This window comes from Ictidomys tridecemlineatus, chromosome 14 (assembly GCF_052094955.1).
Source record: "Ictidomys tridecemlineatus isolate mIctTri1 chromosome 14, mIctTri1.hap1, whole genome shotgun sequence".
Taxonomy (NCBI): Eukaryota; Metazoa; Chordata; class Mammalia; order Rodentia; family Sciuridae; genus Ictidomys; species Ictidomys tridecemlineatus.
This window is the reverse complement of record NC_135490.1, coordinates 56,820,386-56,842,197: the sequence shown is the minus strand read 5'-3', so window position 1 is coordinate 56,842,197 and position 21,812 is coordinate 56,820,386. Positions and strand designations below refer to the sequence as shown.

At 37.9% G+C, this 21,812-nt stretch overlaps 1 protein-coding gene across 4 annotated transcripts in view; it reads left to right on the top strand.

Annotated features, from left to right (window-relative positions):
* The window catches only part of LOC144370439 (uncharacterized), an 80,083-nt gene that overhangs the window by 18,709 nt on the left and 39,562 nt on the right, over window positions 1–21,812 (top strand). For 3 of the 4 annotated variants that reach the window (XR_013430406.1, XR_013430408.1, XR_013430407.1), the window contains 4 exons: window positions 139–240; window positions 2,381–2,517; window positions 3,878–7,739; window positions 9,932–16,177. Coding sequence is in view for 1 of the 4 variants with exons in the window: in XM_078031183.1 (XP_077887309.1) it covers window positions 7,689–7,739; window positions 9,932–10,153 (273 nt within the window). In the remaining 3 variants the exon portion in view is untranslated. Of the gene's footprint in view, window positions 1–138; window positions 241–2,380; window positions 2,518–3,877; window positions 7,740–9,931; window positions 16,178–21,812 lie in introns of those variants that run through there. The other variant, XM_078031183.1, reaches the window with a different exon arrangement.

The following is a 21,812-nucleotide window of genomic DNA, read 5'->3' as shown; positions in this document are numbered from 1 at the left end:
GCTTGTGGCTCAGAGGAGGCGTGTCACGTGTGAGGCCCTGGGTTCAATCCTCAGCACCACATGAAAATAAAATAAAGGTATTGTTTCCACCTACAACTTAAAAAAAAAAATGTTGTTTTTTTTTTTTTTTTAAATCAGCTGACCAAGTCCATATAGGTACGTTTCTGGACTCTATTCTGCTCTAATCTGGACTGCGTATGTTTTAAGTTACTACAGATTTCTTGGAAATATTGAAATCAGGTAAGATAATTTTATCAATTCCATTCTTATTTATAAAAATTTTTTTAAATATGTCTTTCTATATAAATTTTAAAATTAGCATGTGTATTCCTATTGTCTGCTCAAGTTTTTATCCGGATAACATTGATTTTATAGACCAACTAAGAGAGAATTGCCATTTTAACAATATCAAGTCTTCTAATTCATGAACATTTACCTATGTCTCCTTTGTTTTTCTCTCTGAATTTTTTTACAGTTTTCAATTTAGTGGTATTAAACCTTTTTTGTTAAACTATTCATAGACATTTCAAATTTTGAGTGTTCTTATGAATGGGATTTATTTTTAAAAAATATACTTTCAAATTTTTACTGCTTTTACATAAATGAACAATCAATCTCAAACTATATATATTTGAGATATATATTTGATATATGTATTGTATATATGTGTGACATGTTTTATACACACACACACACACACACACACACACACGTGTATAATTATCCTGTTTCCTATGCCCTTGCTAAATTCGTTGGTTGGTTCTCAGAGATGATTTGGAAATTCTTGCATATTTGCTGTGTGAACAATCTGCAAAAGGGAACATTTTACACCATCCTTTTCAATCCTTATTCTTTCCTTCTTTGTAATGACTGGACCCTCAGAACAACCATTCGTGAATGAAACCACCATTCAACCTACTTCACCTCCACTTCTATCTTTTCTTGTCCCTTTGAAAAGGAAATAGTATTCTTTAGAGGAAAGACCTTGACTTTGAAACAGATAGACTTGGATTCTAATTCTAGCTCTGCCTCCTACTGTGGCTATAGGATTCTGGCTGGGTGACCTTTGATCCATTACTGGAAACCATGAGCCTTTCCCTCATCTTTAAAAGAGAAATATTATCTGTTTCATAGAGAGTTCTGAGAATTAAATGAAATAAATCACATAACACATAGTAGATATGAAGAACTGCCCATTCACCCTCTATCATTATAAATAACTCTCCTCAGAGGCCAAATCACAAACCAAGTTCTGCATGCTAGATTTCACTAAGAATCACTTAAAACAAAAGTTCAGCTTTTAAACCTGGCCATGGTTTGCACTCTACACATTTTGGTCACAGCTAGTTTCTGTTTTCAATTTCCTTGAATCTGGTTCTGATCTTAACATAGGTAAGTCACATGGTTATGTAGTTGAGATGTGCATTTTTAAATATTTGTGCATTTTTCTCAAACTGGCAAATATTTTAGGGCTATGTATAATGTGATAGCCTAGGAGCCTCAAAATAGTTTTAGCTTATAGATATACTTCATTTTTTTAATCCAAAATAGTTTATCTAACTTTATTCAACATGTTTAATATTGGACTGTTTGTGGTTATTTCCAAAACTATAATTTATCCTCAAAATGTGAATATTTGCTACTTTTGAGTACATTCAAAGGAATGTGATAAACAACAGAGGTGGTTATGAAAAGAACAATGAAAGATAAATCAGTAGAATGTCCTTCAAATTTGGGCAAGTTATTACATAATTTGGGGAAAAACATATATGATTGCTCAGCTAGTTTTTTTTCCCTACCAAATGATGATACAAGTATCTATCTTGTTAATTTTTGAGCTATTGTGGTCTATATTCCATGCAACAAAATATTAAAACCCTGGACTTGGCTAAAAATATAAAGCATAGTAAGAAAAACATACACCCTGACCTCCCTACTGGACAAAATCAAAATTACATAATATCTTTGAAAGCATTTAAATTTTTAAAAATAATGTGTGTTACTGGACCAGACCCCTCATGTTCCCAGAAAGGATACCCAAACTAGAATCATGGTACGAGAGAGAACCCCATCTGAACGTCCTATTAACCCTGTCATTTTCATGGGAGCAGACAATACAATAGCTGCAGCTCAGCCTAAAGGAGGAAGCTCCTAGAAAGTTAATCAAGCCTCCCAATGAACTACAATAGCTTTCAAGATTCTCTTTCAGTGCAGCAGTCCACAGCCCCGCTCCATGCCCTGTGAGGCACAATCTGGAAGATAAGTCAGGAGCTGTTGCTTTCCTACCAATCTTCAGAGCTTTCTGGTGGCGTGATGCCCCAGAAGTGTGTGAAAACCTCCCCCAGGTCACACTGCAACTCTGTTTATTGCTTCTTACCAGAGTGCCCTCTATGTCATTCTATATTAATGCTAAAGAGGAAATTACAGTCTCACACAGCGATTGAAGGCACTGCTCTGGAGGACTATATCAGGAAGGAGTGCATGGCAAACAGTGGGGTACTTTGGGGATATTCCCAGGTAAGTATAATTATTGATTTTAAGGTCTCTTCAATTCCAATAGAAAGCACAGTCCCTATGTCATGGGTCAGACTCACTAGACACACAGCTAAACCACATTTCCCAACCTTCCTTGTATCTAAGTGTGGCTCTGGGACTGAGTTTCTAGCATACAGAGTATAAGCAGAAGTTATGTACATCACTTCCAGGCCTGGACCATGGGGATCCTTCTGGCTTTCTGGTAGAAAGACAACCCATGGATGATTTGTGCTAAAGAAGGTAGAGTCTCCATCCATCTAAGTTACCTAATGGAAATGGGTCTCTCGACTTAGACCTATTTGACATCGCATACTATCACTGGAACAAGAAAGAAGTTTCTACTTTATACATTTGGAAAGTTATGTCCCTTCAAATTATAGAATCTAAAAGCAATTCCTAAAAAAAATAAAAATAGAGGGTATGTTAAAAATATTTTGAGTCATGCCACTATCACTAAAGTTCTTAGGAGTAGTTATGAGTAAAAGCTTTGCAATCAGGCCTGAAGTAGAGCCGATATAATATGTGACATTGGGATAGTAATAGGATTTCACAGTATTGTTCTTTATGTGTTACCTGTCACATAATAAGTGCTCAAGAAAAGTTAGCTTTCATCATCAAGTGTATATTCTCCCAGGGTATACAAAATTTAAAAATTAAAACTGTATTAGTCATGAAGTACTTCTGATATTCCTTCCAGGGAAAAGGTAGGATCACACTTCCCTGACCATTCTTGGGAAGAGCTTACCCCTGTGATTTATTTTAACTAATAAAAATGTGGGTAAAAATGGCATGTCACTCTGAAGTGAAAGTATTTGAATCAGCATGGATTTCAAATGCTATTTTTTTTTCCTCTGTCATGGCAGCAGCAGTGACTGGAAATAGCAAATGACTGTTCTGCCAGCTTAGGTCCTCAAATTAGTAAAATACTAGTCAGCACATGATATTTATGTGCCATGCCCAAAAAATAATCTCTTGTTGGTTTAAGCAACTAGAGACTGGGGGTAATTTGTTATTAGCCTCTCCTGACCTATATAGGAAAAAATATTCATATGAGTTAGTCTAAAAGATAGTTTCACTATTTTGCAACAAATTCTAATAATAATAGCTATGACTGAGTGATCACCAGATTCCAAGAACAGACATATACTTTACATGCGTTAACCATTTTTCACAATAATTCAATAAGACTACCTACAGTATTCTTATTCCCACTTCACAGGGACAGAGAGGTTAAATACCTTGCCAAGGTTACAGAGCCAGAATTTAGAAAACAACACATTTAAATCAGCCCACCTGACTCTGGAGGCTGTGCTATTAACCCTCATTACATTATTTCTTGTAGTGGATGCTGTAAGTGCACCTCCCGGTTCCCTACTTCAGGACAGGGATTCTCCTTTGATCTACCGCCAAAAGCAAGGGCAGCCAGTGGTATTTGACCTTGGTCCCTCCTTGGGAATTGCCCTCAGGCAAAGAGAGCTGCTTCAGCCAAGGTCAGGCTCCCTCCCTGAGGGACCGGTGAGGATTCTGTTGCTTCTACATCATGGTTCAACTTCTTCCTGTTTTCCTTGCATTTCCTCACAAAAGAATTCCCCAATAAACTTTCTTCTTCATGTAAATCTCCTGGCCTCTGAATATGTTTCTCAAGGACCCACAATGACAGTACCTCTCCACTGAAACACACAGACTGTGTGTTAACTCAGTGCATGATTCATTGTCATAGAGCCTGTCAGTTCAGAGAAAGGGAAGATAACTTGGCTGTCCAGAGAAGGTTTGGAATGATAAAATCTCTCACAAGTTAATGGAGATATAGAGTCTTACTATCTCAGGTGAATTCAGTGCACTTCATTTCTCATAAATGTCATCTCTCGTTGTGTAAATCCAAACAAAAAAATGTCAAAGAAGGAATTCTCTATTTTGTATATAATAAATGATAGTTGGTCTTTATATGTGACATTTATTCATACTTATAAGTAAAAATGGGGACTTTTCCATCACGATGGATATCTCAAGAGATGAGAAGACATGTATCTTTATTATACCAAATATTATATAACTCTATTTTTAGTTTTACATAAAAATGTATTGAAACCTTATGTCTAAAGTTGATTTCTGAGATATGATGAATACAACCCAAAATTTAATTCATAGCCCATCAGCTCTTTCTTAGACATCTTAGCTTATTTAACACTAAACTCTAATCATATTTAAGTTAGTCCGCATTAGTTTTATGTATTTCCTTTAGCATAATTATGTATTTCTCATAATTCAAACTCTATCCCAATATCAGTTGCCTACATTTACTCAAAGGAGAAATATATATTTTAAAACTTGAAATAAATAAGTAGAATCATAGAGGCAGTGACAAAACAAACAAATTATAAAACCAAAAGAGTGAATGGATCTATGGAATTTAAAATAAATATTATCACAGACTTTACCTTGATATGCACATAATTCACACTTTGTATTTTCTACTTACATATCTTCATCATATATTGATGTAGATTAATGATCCATGTTATAGAGAGTTCAGGAAAAATTAGATTATTATATTTTTTTCTTTATGGTATTTATTTTTATTCTCCCCCTAACCAAAGAAGCTTAAATTCAGCAATAAGAACTTGAGTCCAGCAATGAGAAGTTAAAATTGAGTAGCTTGTGCTGTTCATAGAATTTTTAAAAGCTTAAATCAGCATGCAGCTTGCATTTATAAAACAGGTAGCAAGGCCCTTTGTTACCATCATTTTCAAAATGTAAATAAGAATGATATTCCTTATTGGCCGCTTTAATCTCATTGAATGTACATTAAGTTATGTTAAATGCTTCAGTGGGGACATATTTTTGCATTCATATTATGAACCACTGAACAATTGCTTTATTTTCACAGAATTACAGATAAGAATAGAAAATGCACACATTGTAAATTAGAACAGTACTTCAGAGAAACCGCTTGAAGTAACCAAGGACAGAACAGCCAAAAGAATGAAAATGTTAAGTGACAGGACATTTTCAGAGAAAGACAATCTTTAGAAAAAAATTGCAAGTGACTCAGACAAATCAAACTAATCAAAGACCTCCATAATAGTGGTTCTTATGAGGTTAGTAAAAGAAAAGAATTATCTAAATTTCACATATCAAGTCTTGGCAGGTGAGTGGTTGCTTTTTCTGCAGTTTAAGAATGTTTGAAAACAATTTGTTTACTGAAAAAAATTTAAAATTTCTCCCAACAGCAGTTTCATTTTACATATTAACTTAGACTTATTAAAGCAACAGCTGGCACTAGCTGTGCTCTGAGGTTTATAAACTCACATCTCAGAAGTGATTCATGCCCCTCCTGGTGCTATTCTTCCATTCAGCCAGGCAACAGCTTGTCACCTTTGTGATATCAAGTACTAGATTTCTATCTCATGTATATTTTCTGAAGGACATATATTATGATATTTTATACAGTAGTGCTCCTTCTATCAAAATATCATCATAGAAATATCTAAGCATGAATATAGACATATTTAATTTAAAATGAACTTTTCCACATCATACATAACCACAACAATGGGAAGTTGTACTCCATGTATGTATAGTATGTCAAAATGCACTCTGTGTCATAGATATCTAAAACCAATGAAATACAAAGGAATGAGAATTTTAAAAAATGAACTTTTAAAAGGTCATTTTGTCTAAATATAATAACTTTTGTTTTCCTCATTACATTTTATCTTAGGAATAACTATTTGATCCAATTCTGACATTGTCCAGGACACAAGAGTTCAAATGCACTGTGAACTCCTAAGTCAAAGAGAGAACATACAAAAATTTGCCCATGACACATTCACTAACAACAAACCCTGAGATAGAATCAGCTTTAGAAAGAATAATAATCATGACTCTGAAAAGCATTTTTTGTCAGGATATACTAAACAGAAAAGTGTTTTCTGCTTTCAAAACAGTTTTTTCTCATTATAGTTATTAAGTATTAATTTCATTATTTTTCAAATGATTACAAATTCTCAATTTGAAGAGGGAAAATATTAGATATTTTAGTAGATATTTTAGAGAACAAAGCAGTAATCACATAGGTCTATCTCACGTCCCTTAATCGCTTGCTCTGCAGGACTATTAAAGAGGAAGATACAGCAATTGGTGCAGAACACAGGCTCTGGAGCCAGACTGCCTGAGTTCATGTCTTGACCTAACCACTTTCCAGCTAAGTGAACTTGGCTTCTTTACCTGGCTCCCTGTTTATTAGCTTCCTCCTCTAATAAGTGGAAACATCCATAACTACCTACATTACAGGATTGTTGTAAAGATTACATGTATTTATACAGATGAAGCAATTAAAATAGTGCCTAGCACAGGGGAAACACTCCAAAAGCATTAGCTACCTTGTTTTGTCACTTAATTTTTTCATGCTGAAGTTGACTTACAAATTCCCCAAATTTAATGTCCTAGTTTAGACACTCAAGTAAGCTATTATGTGTGCATGATGGTTTTTTTAAATTAAGTTTTCTACCATTAAAAAATGTGTATATAACATCTGGACATTGAACAAACTCAGGTGGCTTTTTAAATAGCTTGGTATTGTAGAGAATTGTGACCCACTTACTTTTGGCCTGTTGAATAGCCCAGCCTTTCATACCCTAAGCTTAGAACATAAGAAATGTCATGCTGAGTTGTATCCTGCCTCTGCAGCTCAACATTGCATCTTTGGCAAGGGAACTAGAAGAAAGCTCTAGAGATAATATGGCTGCTCACACCACGTATCCAGTTGAAGGCGTTGGGCTGGTATACAGCAACCTATGTACCTTCCCCCAGACCCACCACCGATCAGTCATTATCTTCCCCAATCCATCTTAAATCATGTTACATTTTAAGTCTATTCCAACTTATGAAGACAACAAGCTAAATAGATATATTACTTTCTTTTTTATATTTATCCTTCAAACTACATTTTTAATCTTCACTAAGTGTCTTTTTGTTCTGGAATTCCACAAATAAGGAAATTAGTATTAAAATAAGAAAAAAGAGGCATATAAATAAGACATTCCAAACATTTGTAATATTACTTTAATATTTCAGATATTTACTTCTTAAAGAACTTTATTAATCAGATAAATCCTGTAGGAATATTTGCTCCTGGGAGACTGGTTACTCTCATGATTCTCATTGGCATCAATGAACTTCTTTTCACCTGGCCAATCAATATGGTAAGACACTCGAAGTTCATTATCATAGAAGCAATGGATTTTATCAGAGCACAGTTTCTCATTTAAAATATTAGATATAAATTCCTTATTTGTATACAAATTCATACTAATTAGCTTTGTTTCTAAACTTCAAGGTATTACATATATAAGTTTATCAAATGGCTTATATTTCATTCTTTGAGATGTATGATACTTGGATTTATACAATGTAAATCTGTAAAAATTAATTTCATTCAATATAATTTCAAGTATTCCTTTAAGTAAATAATGTTGCATAACAATAAGGTTTCTAAATTAATATTCATAGTTGCACTCTTCATTAGTAGTGGGCTAATAGTTAGTACTATGTTTCCCTTCAACTTAAAAGTATGCTTTTTTAAATATTTTTTATTTTTTCGTATTGTAAAAAATAAGCAGCATGTCTTCTACATTTTTCTTTAAATACACTAATCAGGTAAATAAGCTTTAATAAATGCTGTTTATAAAGAGCATTGTTACTCCCTGAAAGCTTTTTTAATATTGTCCTAAAGATATTGTGACAAAAGTTAATTTACATGTATCATATAACCTAGTAATATATGTAACCCAGTAATATATAGTAATAATATTCTATCCTTTGAAATTTAACCAAGAGAAATGAAAATGTGTCCACATAAAGACTGTTGGTGATATGTGCCATGTTTATGGCAGCATTATTTTTATTAAACACAAAGTTGGAAGAATCCAAATGTTCATCAATTTATAATGGCTAAATAAAATGTAATGCATCCATATGATGGTGCACAATAAAAAGGAATAAAGCACTGAATTGTGCTACAAACATGAACTTAGAAAATATTAGGCTAATTGAAAAATAGTCATACACAAAAGACTACATACTCTGTGTTTCCATATACAGGCAATGTCCAGAAAAAGGCAAATCTACAAGACAGCAAGTAAACTAGTGAATGGTTGTCTAGAGCAGGGGTGAGAATGAGGAGGTATGACAAGAAGGCACAAAGGATTTCCATGGGATGTTGGAAATATCCTAATGCTGAATTGCAGTGATGGTTGCTTCAGTCTATAAATTTATTTTTAAAACTATTAAATTATGCACTCAAAGTGAGAAAATATACAGTATGTAAATTATATGCCAACAAAGCTACTTGAGAAAAAAGGCAATATGTAATACTTGAAAATATAAAAGGGGACAGCTGACCTTATTTCCACTTACACATGCACAGAGCGGCCTCAGCACTGCCCCGCAGGGCAGTTCATTGGTTGTCTTGAGTCACACACTTGATTGAGTACAATGAAATGCACATGGGCATCACCACCACAATGTGCCAGTACTGCTCTATATCCTAATGTCATAAGATTGAGTGATAGCAGTCCCATCTCAAGAAATAGCCCTACCATTTTTTTTACCTTTGAAATTATCAAACTGCCCCAGAAACGTACATGCAATACGTTCTTAATGTAGCACATAACTAACCACATAAGTTTGACACCTATACAAAAAAATCCAGAAAAAAACTTACCAGCACAACCTTATACACAACCTGTCGCATCACACATCAATAGTATGAGCACCACACCATACTGGTATTCCAGCGGCTGGTCTTTTTTCCCTCCTTTCTTCCTTCTTTTCCTATAAATATTTACTGAACGCCTACATGTTTCAAACATTTCGAGGTATGTGACAAAATTATTTGCAGTCATGGAACTTGCAGTGTAGTACATTTTATGCATTAATTATCTACTGCCAGGCAACAAGATTCAACCCAAACTTAGTACCTTAAAAAATATACATTTATCATTTCACAATGTCGGTGGATAAGTAATCTGAACACTGCTTAGCTAGGTCTTCCGTAAGGCTGCAAATAAGGTGTCAACAAGGGTGTCCTCTCATCTGAGGTTCAAGTGGAGAAAGATCTTCATTCTCCACATGGGAAATGAGGTGGAAAAAATATGCTATGTGCATGTGTGAATATATTGCAATGCATTCCAATTTTATATAGAAACTAAAAAGTCAACAAATAGAAGGAAGACCAAAGGAGTAGAGGAAGGGGATCAGGAGAAGGGAGGTGGAGAGGGAAAGAGGAAGTACTGGGAATTAAATTGGAGAAAACTGTGTTATATGAAATTATGAATATGTCAAAATGAACCCCACTATTGTGTATAACTATAATGCACTAAATTTTTTTTAATAGGAAAACACCTATTTGTCACTCATTTTTGCAAGTATTCAGTGTTTGCTTCCTTGCAAGATGCTGGACCGAGGGCCTCAATTTCCAGTCAACTGTTTGCCAGAAGCTGTCCTCAATTTCTTGCACGTGGCCCTTTTCACGGACACCTTACTACATGTCAGGTTGCGTTTTCAAAGCCAGCAGAGGACACTTTTCACACAAGATAAGATTACAATCTTATGTAATGTAAGTATTCATGTAATCACATGCATCCAGCACTTTTGCCCTATTCTTTTGGTTAGAATCAAGTCACAGTTCCCCACATTCGAAAGGAAGTAGCTGCATAAAGGCTTAACTGCTGAGAGCAGGGGATCATAAGGACACCTCACATTCTGTCTGCAACAGTCCACATTCTGACCCCCAGGGAGTCATCTTCCCTTATACAGAATATGCTCACCACCTCTAGAGGTCCCCATTACAGCATCTACACAAATTCAGAGATCTCATTACCTAAATCAAGTCCAGGGGCGGATGAAAGCTCTCTGAGTTATCTACCAATCTATACAATAAAGAATTGATCTGCCCCTCACACCCAACATACAGTGATTAAACAGGCGTCTGTTGGGCAGGCTGGTCCAAAATGGCCATAGTTGGGTTCCCTCACTGAGGCTTCTCGTGGGCTGTTTTCAGTATGTAGCCAAGGTCATGAACACACTTACCTAAGGACTCAAGGACATAAACATTTGCTTGTGAGCATGTGCCCACTTACATAACCTATTGGTAATGTTCCTTCTTTGTCTGGCCTGCATATAAAAAAGGCCTACAGAAATGGTTCAGGGTGTTAAATGGGGCTGGAGCTAGAGGCTGAGGGATGCCACCACCTCTGAATAAAGAGGTCTATTATCCCAACTGTGTCTTGCATATTCTTCCACTTGACAACTGGCATAGTTGACAGGATATTCTGCAGAGGAGAGATACATTAACCCTGGCAGACAGAAAGGACCTGTGGCCACTGAGCAGTATGTAGCACTCAGTTGCCAAGGTCCCATTATCATGGATTCCTGTGGAGATTTGGGATATGGTGGATGGGTCCCCATGAGCATAAAGAAGGCAGTTAGCTGCCACTGGTAAAATGATGTCACTCAGAAGGCAATGGGGCAAGTGAGTTAAACTTCTGATGCTCTGCAAACAAACATGGACCCAGCAGGGTGGACTGCAAATAGTGTGGCATAAGCCAGGCACTGGCGTGTAGCCCAAGTGAAAGATGGCAATGGTGGTGCAGATGAGATAGAGAAATGCCCCAAGAAGCCACATTGTATGGCCACTGGGGCCATAGAATGAGTGTGTCTTACAACTCTAAGAGCAAAACTGATGCAGCTTTTTTGCAAGAGAGTGCCAAGATGAAGGAGTTGCAAAATAAGGAAGAGTATGGTCGCTGGAGGAAGATCTCCGTACCTTGAGAAAACTCTTTGGCTTCCCCCATAGTGCTGTTCAAGTTCAAGGAGGAGTAAGACCTGCAAGCCCAGCCAGTGGTGATACAGAAAAGGAAATAGCAGCTGATGGTTCTGATGGGCAGCCACCAGTGGGCCAGCCCAGGTAACAAAGTTCACCAAGATCTGCCTGTCAAGCAGAGTTGATGGACTTGGGAAACTAACTTGGGACAGAGGCTCAGAGATCCTCTGGTCACTTTGTTGTTATGCCTGAGAGATTTAGGGCTGAATGGCATTATGTGTAGTGCCCTAAAAATGGAGAGGTTATAAACCCTCCTTACAGCAGAGGTTGCAAAACTGACAATGCCATGGAGGTGATTAGAAGGTCCAAGAGAGCCCAAGTGTGCTGGGAGCCGGGAGGGGCCAAGAGAATCTAGATATTCTGGGAGATAGCAGGGACAAGAGACTTTGAGAAAGGATAGGATCTGTTGCCCAAGTAGGTGAACCAGAAACAAGTCTACATTTTGGAGGGAAAGCACCTATACTGTCCAGTGCTTGGTACACTGATGACTCCAGCCATGGCAACTGCCTGTGTAGGTGGCAGTGTTATGGAGTCAGAAACAGGTACTGTCTGGTTTGATACTAATGCAAGACAAAGTAGCTAGTGAGCTGAGTTGGATGATAGTAGCAAATGAAGCATCACTTACAGTGATATGTACTGACAGTTGTGCTGTGTATTGGAAACAGATTCTGTGGCAAGAGCTCTGGGAGCTAGGCCACCAGGAATAGGAGACTATAGTTCATGTTATTGTCTATGCCCACCTGACTAGCCCAGGGAATGATGAAACAGATTCTTTGAAAAGGGTGGAATGGTTAGGGTGGGTACCTCCCACCAATCTGTCAGCTAGGTTACATCTCTACCTACAGTATGCAGGTGTGAAAACTATGTGGAATATAGTCAAACAATGGGGTCTACCTTTCACCTGGAGTGTCCTGGTAGAGGCATACCAGACAGGTGTGTTTTATCCTCAGGTATCTCCACATCCCAGATGACTTGAGCCACAAATAGCCAGGTAATCCATGGACATGTCCCCTTGATACAATGGCAGGTTAACTATATTGACTCTTTACTGAATTCAGAGGGGACCATATTTGCCTTGATGGGAGTTGATATGTGCACAGTTTGCCTGACCCAGTCGTTAAGAAAATCATCGTACTATGATTTGTGCCCTGACCATGTTGACAGCCTTATACAGCCAGCCTGTCATAATACAGAGTGGTCAATGTACTCATTTCACAGGTCAGGATGTGCAGCAATGGGCAACTCAATTATAGATTCCATGGAAGCTGCATGTCCCATGTCACCCATGGTCTCTAGACATGATGGAAAAATATAATGCCCTGCTTAAGCAAGGACTTAGGACTGCAGTCAACCCACCTTCTCGAAAGGGGTGGACACAGTGCTTGTTGGCAGTCATGAGAACTTTGAAGGAACATCCCCAACTAGGGCGCCCAGCTCCTATGGAAGCTTTGCTGTACCACCAAGCAGCCCCAATACAGGTGCAGGTGACAACAAAGGATGCTGTACTTCAGTCTGGGCTTTGGAAGCAAGGCAATGTTCTTTTACCTGCTCCCCCTGGATTGAATCTGGGGCAAACCGTGGATTAGACATGACCTTGAATAATAAAAGCCCCTGACTTGTTATGGATGACCCTATATTAGCCCCATAAGGAAAGGGTTTGGAGTGTGATCTCTTTGTGACACCATGGTTTACTAATGAGTGGCCCTTCAGGGTACATGTGACTTGGCTGGGTCCTGCAGATGGAACACAGATTTTAAAGGATGCATTTGTTATTTCTCTATGGCCAATTATTAGTTCCTGGTTATTGTGGGGCCGCCAGCACACTGCCAGGGTAGTTTTCTGCTGAGGAGGTGATGAGACACCTGAGAAAATGAAAGTCTGAAATAATTAGTGAAGAATTAAGAGACAGTACCAGAAATTAGTTTTAAAAAGCACAGTGCCTGATAGGTCCTAGCCCTGGTAGGAACTGGAACCAAAGGACTAGAAAATGGCTGTGGGTTCTTTAAGGGAGAGTACATCAAAGGCAGCGATAAGCTTTCAGCGGGCGGAGTCTTGCTTTCCTGGTGTCCTGTAGTCAACAGGTTGATTGGCATCTTGGCAAGCCACACCCATTTCTGAGAGGGTATGTGTCTATGTGACTCCAGTGAGTCACCCCAACTCTGAACGTAGCAAAGCTAGGTAGAGTATCACATGTACTGGGCCATCTCAAACCAGCAGGAGTGCCACTGTGTGTTCCCAGATACCAGACTTTTCTACCCAGTGGCTTCCATGCCATTTTGGTTCATGTATAGTTCACAGATGGCTTCCAGCACCTGGTCCCGGTACACACAGAGCCTGCTGAAATTCAGGACCAAGTTACATGAGCACTTTATCACTGACCAGGGAAGTGACCACAAGAGGCCACTGTGCTTTCCCTGGACTCAAAGCTGACATGTTCTGTCCCAGATGGGCGTGTTTTACCTGAACTCGTCCCTGTAATGGCTTTGTCCTTTTATCTATAGGTATGTCCTTGCCAATGCCACTGTGAACTGAGCACACACCAATGCCAGAGCAGCAAACACTTCTGCCTCCTGGCTATGCACTGAATGAAGTGCCTGTGAGTTCCTCTGCCAGACTATCCCGGTGCATCCAAATTATGTCCTTGGACAATTGGAAATGGCTGGGAAAGACTTTTATTGCCAACTCAATATGGGATTAAACTGGTGATGGTTTTTAGTAATCCAAAGAGATGGGTCTTGTCTTTTGGTTGTATGTTGTTACAGCTTATAGTTATTGTGGCTTGTAGATGCAGGGCTCTGCCCTCCTCACCAAGGGATCACTGGAGAAGACTTCAGAAGCATAGATTGGTAAGGAAGCCTAAAGGGGTGCATTGTTGAGCAGGCTGGCCCAAAACGTTTATAATTAGGCTCCTTCACCAACGTTCCCAGCAGGCTCTGCTTTTAGTATGAAGCCAGTGTCATGAACACCCTAATTCAGCATATGTACTCAAGGTCATAAACATTTGCTTGTGAGCATACACCCACTTATATAACCTATTGGTAATGTGCCTTCTTTGGCCTGTATATAAAAAAGGCCTATGGACATGGCTCGGGGGGTTAAATGGGGCTAGAGCTGGAGGCTGGGGGCTGCCACCACCGCTGAATAAAGAATGTCTACTATCCCAACTCCACCTGGCACCTTCCTTCACCTGCCTGGGATCCCAATTCCGTTTCCCAGGGTCCGAGCCTCTACTGTACAGCATAAAAATATAAAATAATAAACATATAGATGTTTCTATTCAAAAAGGTAGAACTCTAAGGGAGAAAGAAGTCACTGGTCCACAGAAATCCTGAAATTCAACCTGACAAATGTTGAGAATCTAGGTCTCAAAGTCTATGATAAGTCTTCTTAGCTCTCAGCTGTGCCCTCTGGGTTCTTGATCTCCCCTACGAGTTGTCCTGTGTGTGTGTGTGTGTGTGTGTGTGTGTGTGTGTGTTCAGCTGAGTGCTTTTAACAACTGCATCCTTCCTGTAAAATTTGGGGAATCCAGCAACTTCTTTCATTATTTACTCTCTCTGCTCCATTCAGTCTAAGTTACCATGGTTTCTGCTGAAACATAAATATGCTGTGGGTTTCCTGTGGATTTCACTAAGGTTAATTCCACTATACAAAAATATAATGTATATATGATTCCTACAGGGCCTATAATTTGATTTTTAAAAGTTTGAGGCATTACCTTGACCTATGGAAAGGGCACGTTGTGTAACTGAGCTCTACCTCACTCCTTTCATATTTCGGAAGTGTTTAATAAAATGTACAGTCACACCCTCATATTTTCCTCCACAGCTTTTATTTGTGATAGGATTGGGGTCACTTCTCAAATTTAGTGTCTCTTACCTCTGGAGAGGCTCAGCATTTTCTAAGACATTAAGCCCTAGTCTGTATTTGTTAAGAAATTTTACTCCAAATTTATCTCATCTTGCATTTAAACATGAACAGGAAGGAAAAAAAATCAAGCAGCATATTAAATATCTACCTTGAAAATATCCTTAGCTAGATAATTTAGTATATCACTTATAATTTCTTGTTTCTACCTAATTATAGGAGGCAAGCTTGCTAGGCTTTCTGCCACTATATAACAAGTATTCCCCTTTCTTCGGTTTCCAATAATATCTACCCAACCTCATCTCCAACCTTAAAGTACTGAATTCTACTGACAGTCTGTTGTAGGCAATTTAACCTTTTTATATTATGCCTCTCAAAATTTTGCCAGCCTCCATCTACTGTGCAATTCTACAATCACTCCTACCTTTTTAGGTATTTGTTATAGCATCAACCCATTCCCAGTACGTATATCTGTATTATTTATCTACTGCTCTGCTATGGTTTAGATCTGGTTTCATTGAACCAAAGGTCCATGTGTTAGCAGTTTGGTCCCCAACATGATCAAATTAAGAAGGAGTGTGCTTTCAGAGATGGGACCTGGTGAGAACTGATTAGGTTACAGGAGGTTTTGCTCTCAGAAGAGATTGAGGTAGTTCCTATGAGGATCCTGAGTGAGTTTTCATAATATTGTAATAAGAGTAAGCCTGACCCCTGAATTGCTCTCTGGCTTCCTGTCTTGCTTAGTGATCTCTCCCTTTCATGTACCCTCCTATCAAGGTAATATCCACCATGTGACATAGCCAAGGGAGCTCTGGCAAGAGCCAAGTCAGTGCTGGAACCAAGCCCTTGAACATCCAGAACTGTAAGCTAAATAAACCTCTTTCATTTTATTTATGAAGAATCTAGTCTCAGCTGTTTCATTATAGCAACAGAAAATGTACTAATATGTTCTCTATTACCACAAACTCATTACCCTAAAAAACACATTTATTCTTTCACAGTTTCTGTGGGTCAGGAGTCTAAGCACATCTTAGCTGAGTATTCTGAAACACTACAATTAAAGTGTCAGATTGGCTAGTCTCATCTGAAGTTTCAGAAAAAAAAGTTCTATTTTCTTGCTCACATGGGTATAAACAATTTTCAGTAGTTGTGGGTTGCCAGACTGCGGACCTATGTTTCCTGTAATGTGGATTTCTTATAACAGAGCAGCTTGCTTCTTCAAAGTGAGTAAATCAGAGAGTGAGTCTTCTCATAAGACAGGCATAACAACCCTATATAATGTTATCACACACATCCCATCAACTTTTCCCTTTTTTGTTGGTTAGAAACACATTCATGGGTCCTGCTCATACTCCAAGAGGAGAGACTTGGTTTTCTTGATGTATACCAAGAGTTAAGAACCATGGAACCACACTAGAGTGTGTCTGCCACATACTAGGAGAAAGCTACTCTGTACGAATAGATGGAACTTTGACCACAATGAATCTCCTTTTCTTCTCAATCCTCATTCTAGGGGTTTATCGTGTTTAAAGTCTCTCAAAACATTTCCTGTATTTGTGAAATAATTCTTCCTATCATTACCTCATAGGTGCATGAAGGAGAATGGTTAGAGTAGAAATGTATAATGACTACATAGAGAAATAACACATGTAAGGGTAACAAAATATTTTAGAGATTAAAAATCATTTAAAAGTACCCTATTGGTTTTCCTTATTTTAAAATGAATTAGATTGCAGAAAAAATTCCTAAGATTGGCAATAAGGATAAAGATGATTTTTACATTTCAAAAATGCTTAGTATTGCTAAACTCATGAATGATAGAGTCTATAACAGTGTTACTGACTGCTTTATCCTCCCAAATTGAGATATTGAAATGCTAAACCTTTGTGCGGTGGAATTAGTAGGTGGTGCCTTCTGGAGGTAATTTAGATCATCAGAGTGGAGCCCTTATAAAGGGAATTAGTGCCCTTTTTATAAAGAAACAGCAGAGCAAGCTTTCTCCCTTCCCACCATTTATCTGCCATGTGAGGGTGCAAGAAAAGTCAAAGAAGACAGTCTTCTGCACATGGGAAAAGTGCTCTCACTAAACCTGGTGTCTGCCAACAGCACCTGGGACTGGCAACCTGGTACCCCAGCCTCCAAAACTGAGAAACAAATGTCTGTTAAGCCACCAAGTCTATGATATTCTGATGACACTCTGATAAAGCAGCCTGAACTAACACGATAACTATATACTTGTTCTTTCAATAATAGTTTATTGTTTGTATCTTTTTAGTTCACACACACACACACACACAAAAAAAAGTTTTAATGAAGCCATCTCCTACAATAATTGAGGTAATGCAGGTAATATCAAAGATGATATGAAACTGCTCACCCCTGCATGAGAGACAAAAGACATGATTGTAGTTGGTATTTTATTGTTAACTATCAAACTAAATTGCTTCTTAGTGTTTTTTAATGTTAAAATGTTAAAAAATATTATATGCCAATGGGATAAATTTTGCTTAGGTTTGGTTTTAAAATGTTATTCGAAGTGTTAAATTTTAAATCTTAAAGTTTAATCCTCACAACAACCTGACATGGGATGTGCTGCTTTATTGCTGTTTTCCACATGTGGTGGTGACCTATTCAGAGAGATTAAGGAACTTGTTTACTTTCACAGTTAGTTTTAGGTGGTGCTCTGATTCAAATCAAGGTATCTCACCTCAAAGTCCACACTCCTAGCCATGGCACCTCTGCCTCCGTTTGTCAGGGTTCTGTAAGAATTGAAACTTTGAGTTATGTAAATGAAGGGAAACGGACCTAAACATTCAAATCATTTTACCAATTTGGTTTTAATGAGTGTGTAGACCAGGTGAGCAACCACACTAGTTTATTTGGGTAAGCCAGGAAAACAATAAAAAGTATTGTGCACTAAAACTGTAGGCATTGAGAAAAGCTCACTTAAATTGAGCATTAGAAATGACAGCCTTCAGAGTCTTTATTAAGGAAAGACGATGATGAGATCTATTTGCTCTCGGGGAGAGGAGAGAATCCCACCACAGGAAAAGAAAAGATGCTTATCTAGTTAAGACTTTTTAATAGCAAAACTTAATGTAGGAAGGCTCAAAGAAATAGATAATTGGAGCATTTCATTATAAAAATAGGTATTTAAAATAATATTCCTGAAAATGGGGTTGGATTATTTAAATTTGCTAAGAGGAAAATGAATTTTTTTCTTTAATCTTCTTATGTTCATTTTTCATCAATAAATTTAAAAGAAAAACAAGGCCAAGATGATTACATGGAGGCCGTGACCATGATGCTTAGAAAATCCAGCAAATGCTACAAGTTATTTTACATCATGCTGTTATAGATACACTCTATATTCTGATACATTACTTTTCTTGTGCCTCAGTTTCCCAATCTTACTAGCATGAGGTTGTTTAAAATCTACAACATGCTGAGTATGACTTTGAAGTACCTTGTAAAAGAGCCATTTGCTATATGTAAGGAGTCCTACCCATCTGCACAAACATCTCTCCAACCATCTGCAAAAAGAAGTGGTGAAAAGAGAAAGTCACTGAGTTTTGACCTCTGATTTAGTCAGCTTTTTTGCTGCTCTGACTAAAAGACCCAACTAGAACAATTGTAGAGGAAGAAAAGTTTATTTAGAGACTCATGGTTTTAGAGGTCTCAGTCCATAGGCAGCCAGCTCTATTTCTTGGGGCTCAAGGTTAGACAGAATATCATGACAGAAGAATATGGTAGAAGGAAGCTGCTCACATGATGATTGGAAAGCAGAGAGAGAGAGACTAAGTGCAGTTCACCAAATACATACCCCAAGGCTTGACCCCAGTGACCTACCTCTTCCAGCCACATCGTACCCATCTTCAGTTATCACTCAGTCAGTCACAGTAGGGGATTAATTCACTGATTGGGTTAAGACTCTCATAACCCCATCATTTCTCCTCTAAACCTTGTATCGTCTCACACATGAGCTTTTGGGGTATACCTAATATATAACCATAACAATCTCTTATAAGGGCACTGTTGGTAATCTTGGTAACTTATTAATAAGGAATAAGTCATTACTTTGAAGATGTTTTGGGTAACTTCAGACATACTTTTTTTTAATTAGTTGCTCAAGACAATACAATGATCTTGACATATCATACATTTGATTCAAATGGGGTATGAATTCTTATTTTTCCACGTGTACAGATTGCAGGATCACATTGGTTATATAGCCACATTTATACATACAGCAATACTAGTGTCTGTTGTATTCTGCTGCCCTTCCTATCCCCCCTCCTCCTCCCCTCCCTTCCCATCACCTCTTTCTACCCAATCTACCCTACCTACTGTGACACATTTCTCTTTTTTTTCTTTCCCCTCACATCATCTTATATGTAATTTTGCATAACAGTGAGGGACTCCTTCCATCTTCCATGCAATTCCCCTTCTCCCTCCCATTCCCTCCCACCTCTCGTCCCTATTTAATGGTAATCTTTTTCTCATGCTTTTCCTCCCTACTCTGTTTTGAGTCACTACCCCCCTTATATCAGAGAAGACATTCCGCATTTGTTTTTTAGGGATTGGCTAGCTTCACTTAGCGTAATCTGCTCTAATGCCATCCATTTCCCTGCAAATGCCATGATTTTGTTATTTTTTAGTGATGAGTAAAATTCCATTGTGTATAAATGCCACATTTTTTTTATTCATTCATCTATTGAAGGGCATCTAGGTTGGTTCCACAGTCTAGCTATTGTGAATTGTGCTGCTATGAACATTGATGTAGCTCTGTCCCTGTTGTATGCTATTTTTAGGTCTTTTGTGAGGCATATTAGAACTACCCCAAATAGTAAAATAAGAAAGCCAAATGAGTATGAAAGTGAGTGAAATCAAACATCCCCAAGTCTCCCAGCCTCCTTTCCAAAATTTCCAATTCCTTCTAGATTCTAGTCTTCATACCAATTGCTCTGAGAAGTCCAGTGCACTAACATATTGCTGTGGATTCTCAAAGCAGAACAGAATGAGAATCTGGAACCAAAGTGAAGTCTCTTTAGACCTCTCCCTTTAAATTGCTGCCCCTGCTTCATTCTTTGAAGATAGCAGCTCCCTGTTAGCCTTCTCTGGCTGTATCACCTGCCCTTACACTTTTCTCTCACCATGGCCATCATCTTCTCCCCTGTTGCCCATATGAACACAAGATATTATATGTAAATAATTTAACAGAACATTTAATGATGAAAGAGGTCATCTTTTTTGCTTCTGCAACCAAAGGACCTGGAAAGAACAATTTTAGAGGATAAAAGCTATTTGAGGGCTCATAGTTTCAGAGGTCATAGTCCATAAGCTCCATTCCTGGGGCTTCAAGATGAGGAAGAACATCATGGCAGAGGGAAGCAGTTGGGAACATGGTGCCAGGAAGCATAGAAAGAAACTCCACTTGGCAGGGATAAAATATATACCCAAAAAGACAGGGTCCCTGTGACTCATCTCCTCCAGCCACATCCTACCTGCTTACAGTTAACACCCAGTTAATCCCTGTGGGGGGATTAACACACTCATTGGGTTAATGCTCTCATAATCCAATCATTTCACCTCTAAACATTCTTGCATCCTCTCACATGTGAGTTCATGAGCTTTGGGGGGACACCACACATCCAAACCATAACAAACTTCAAAACTGAATTCAATCATTTACTGTGCCAAAAATTTACCTTTAGTCTAATCACTCTGGTTAGTTTCATATTAACCAATCCATTCTTAGGCTTTGCTTCCTTCATGCTAGGACCTTTTTCTCATGAGAATTTCTTTTTCTTTTTCGCCAGGCTCAGTGACAAGCAAAGAAAGAACACAAATTTTTTCTTTTCTTTTCTTCCTTTCTTCTTTTTTTTGGGGGGGTACTGGGGTTGTTTTTTGGTTCAGTGGAACCCAGAGGTGCTTTACCACTGAACCATGTCCCAAATCCTTTTTATTTAGAGCCTTGGCATCTTTGTCTAATATAAGATAACTGTAATTATGTTGGTTTTTATCTTTGTCCTCTATTCTGTACCATTGGTCTACAAGTCTATTTTTGTGCCAATACCATGCCATTTTTGTTACTATTGCTCTGCAGTATAGTTTAAGGTCTGGTATAGTGATGCTACCTGTTTCACTCTTCTTGCTAAGGATTGTTTTAGCTATTCTGGGTGTCTTATTTTCACAGATAAATTTCATGACTGCTTTTTCTATTTCTACGAGGAATGTCATTGGGATTTTGATTGGAATTGCTTTAAATCTGTATAGTGCTTTTGGTAGTATGCTCATTTTGACAATATTAATTCTGCCTGTCCAAGAACAAAGGAGATCTTTCCATTTCTACAGTTTTCTTTAATTTCTTTCTTTAGTGTTCTATAATTTTCATCGTAGTGATCTTTCACTTTTTTTGTTAACTTGATTTCCAAGTTGTTTTTCTTTTTTCTTTCCTTTTTTTTTGAGGATATTGTAAATGGGGTAATTTTACTAGTTTCTCTTTCAGAGGATTTGTCACTGGGTGTAC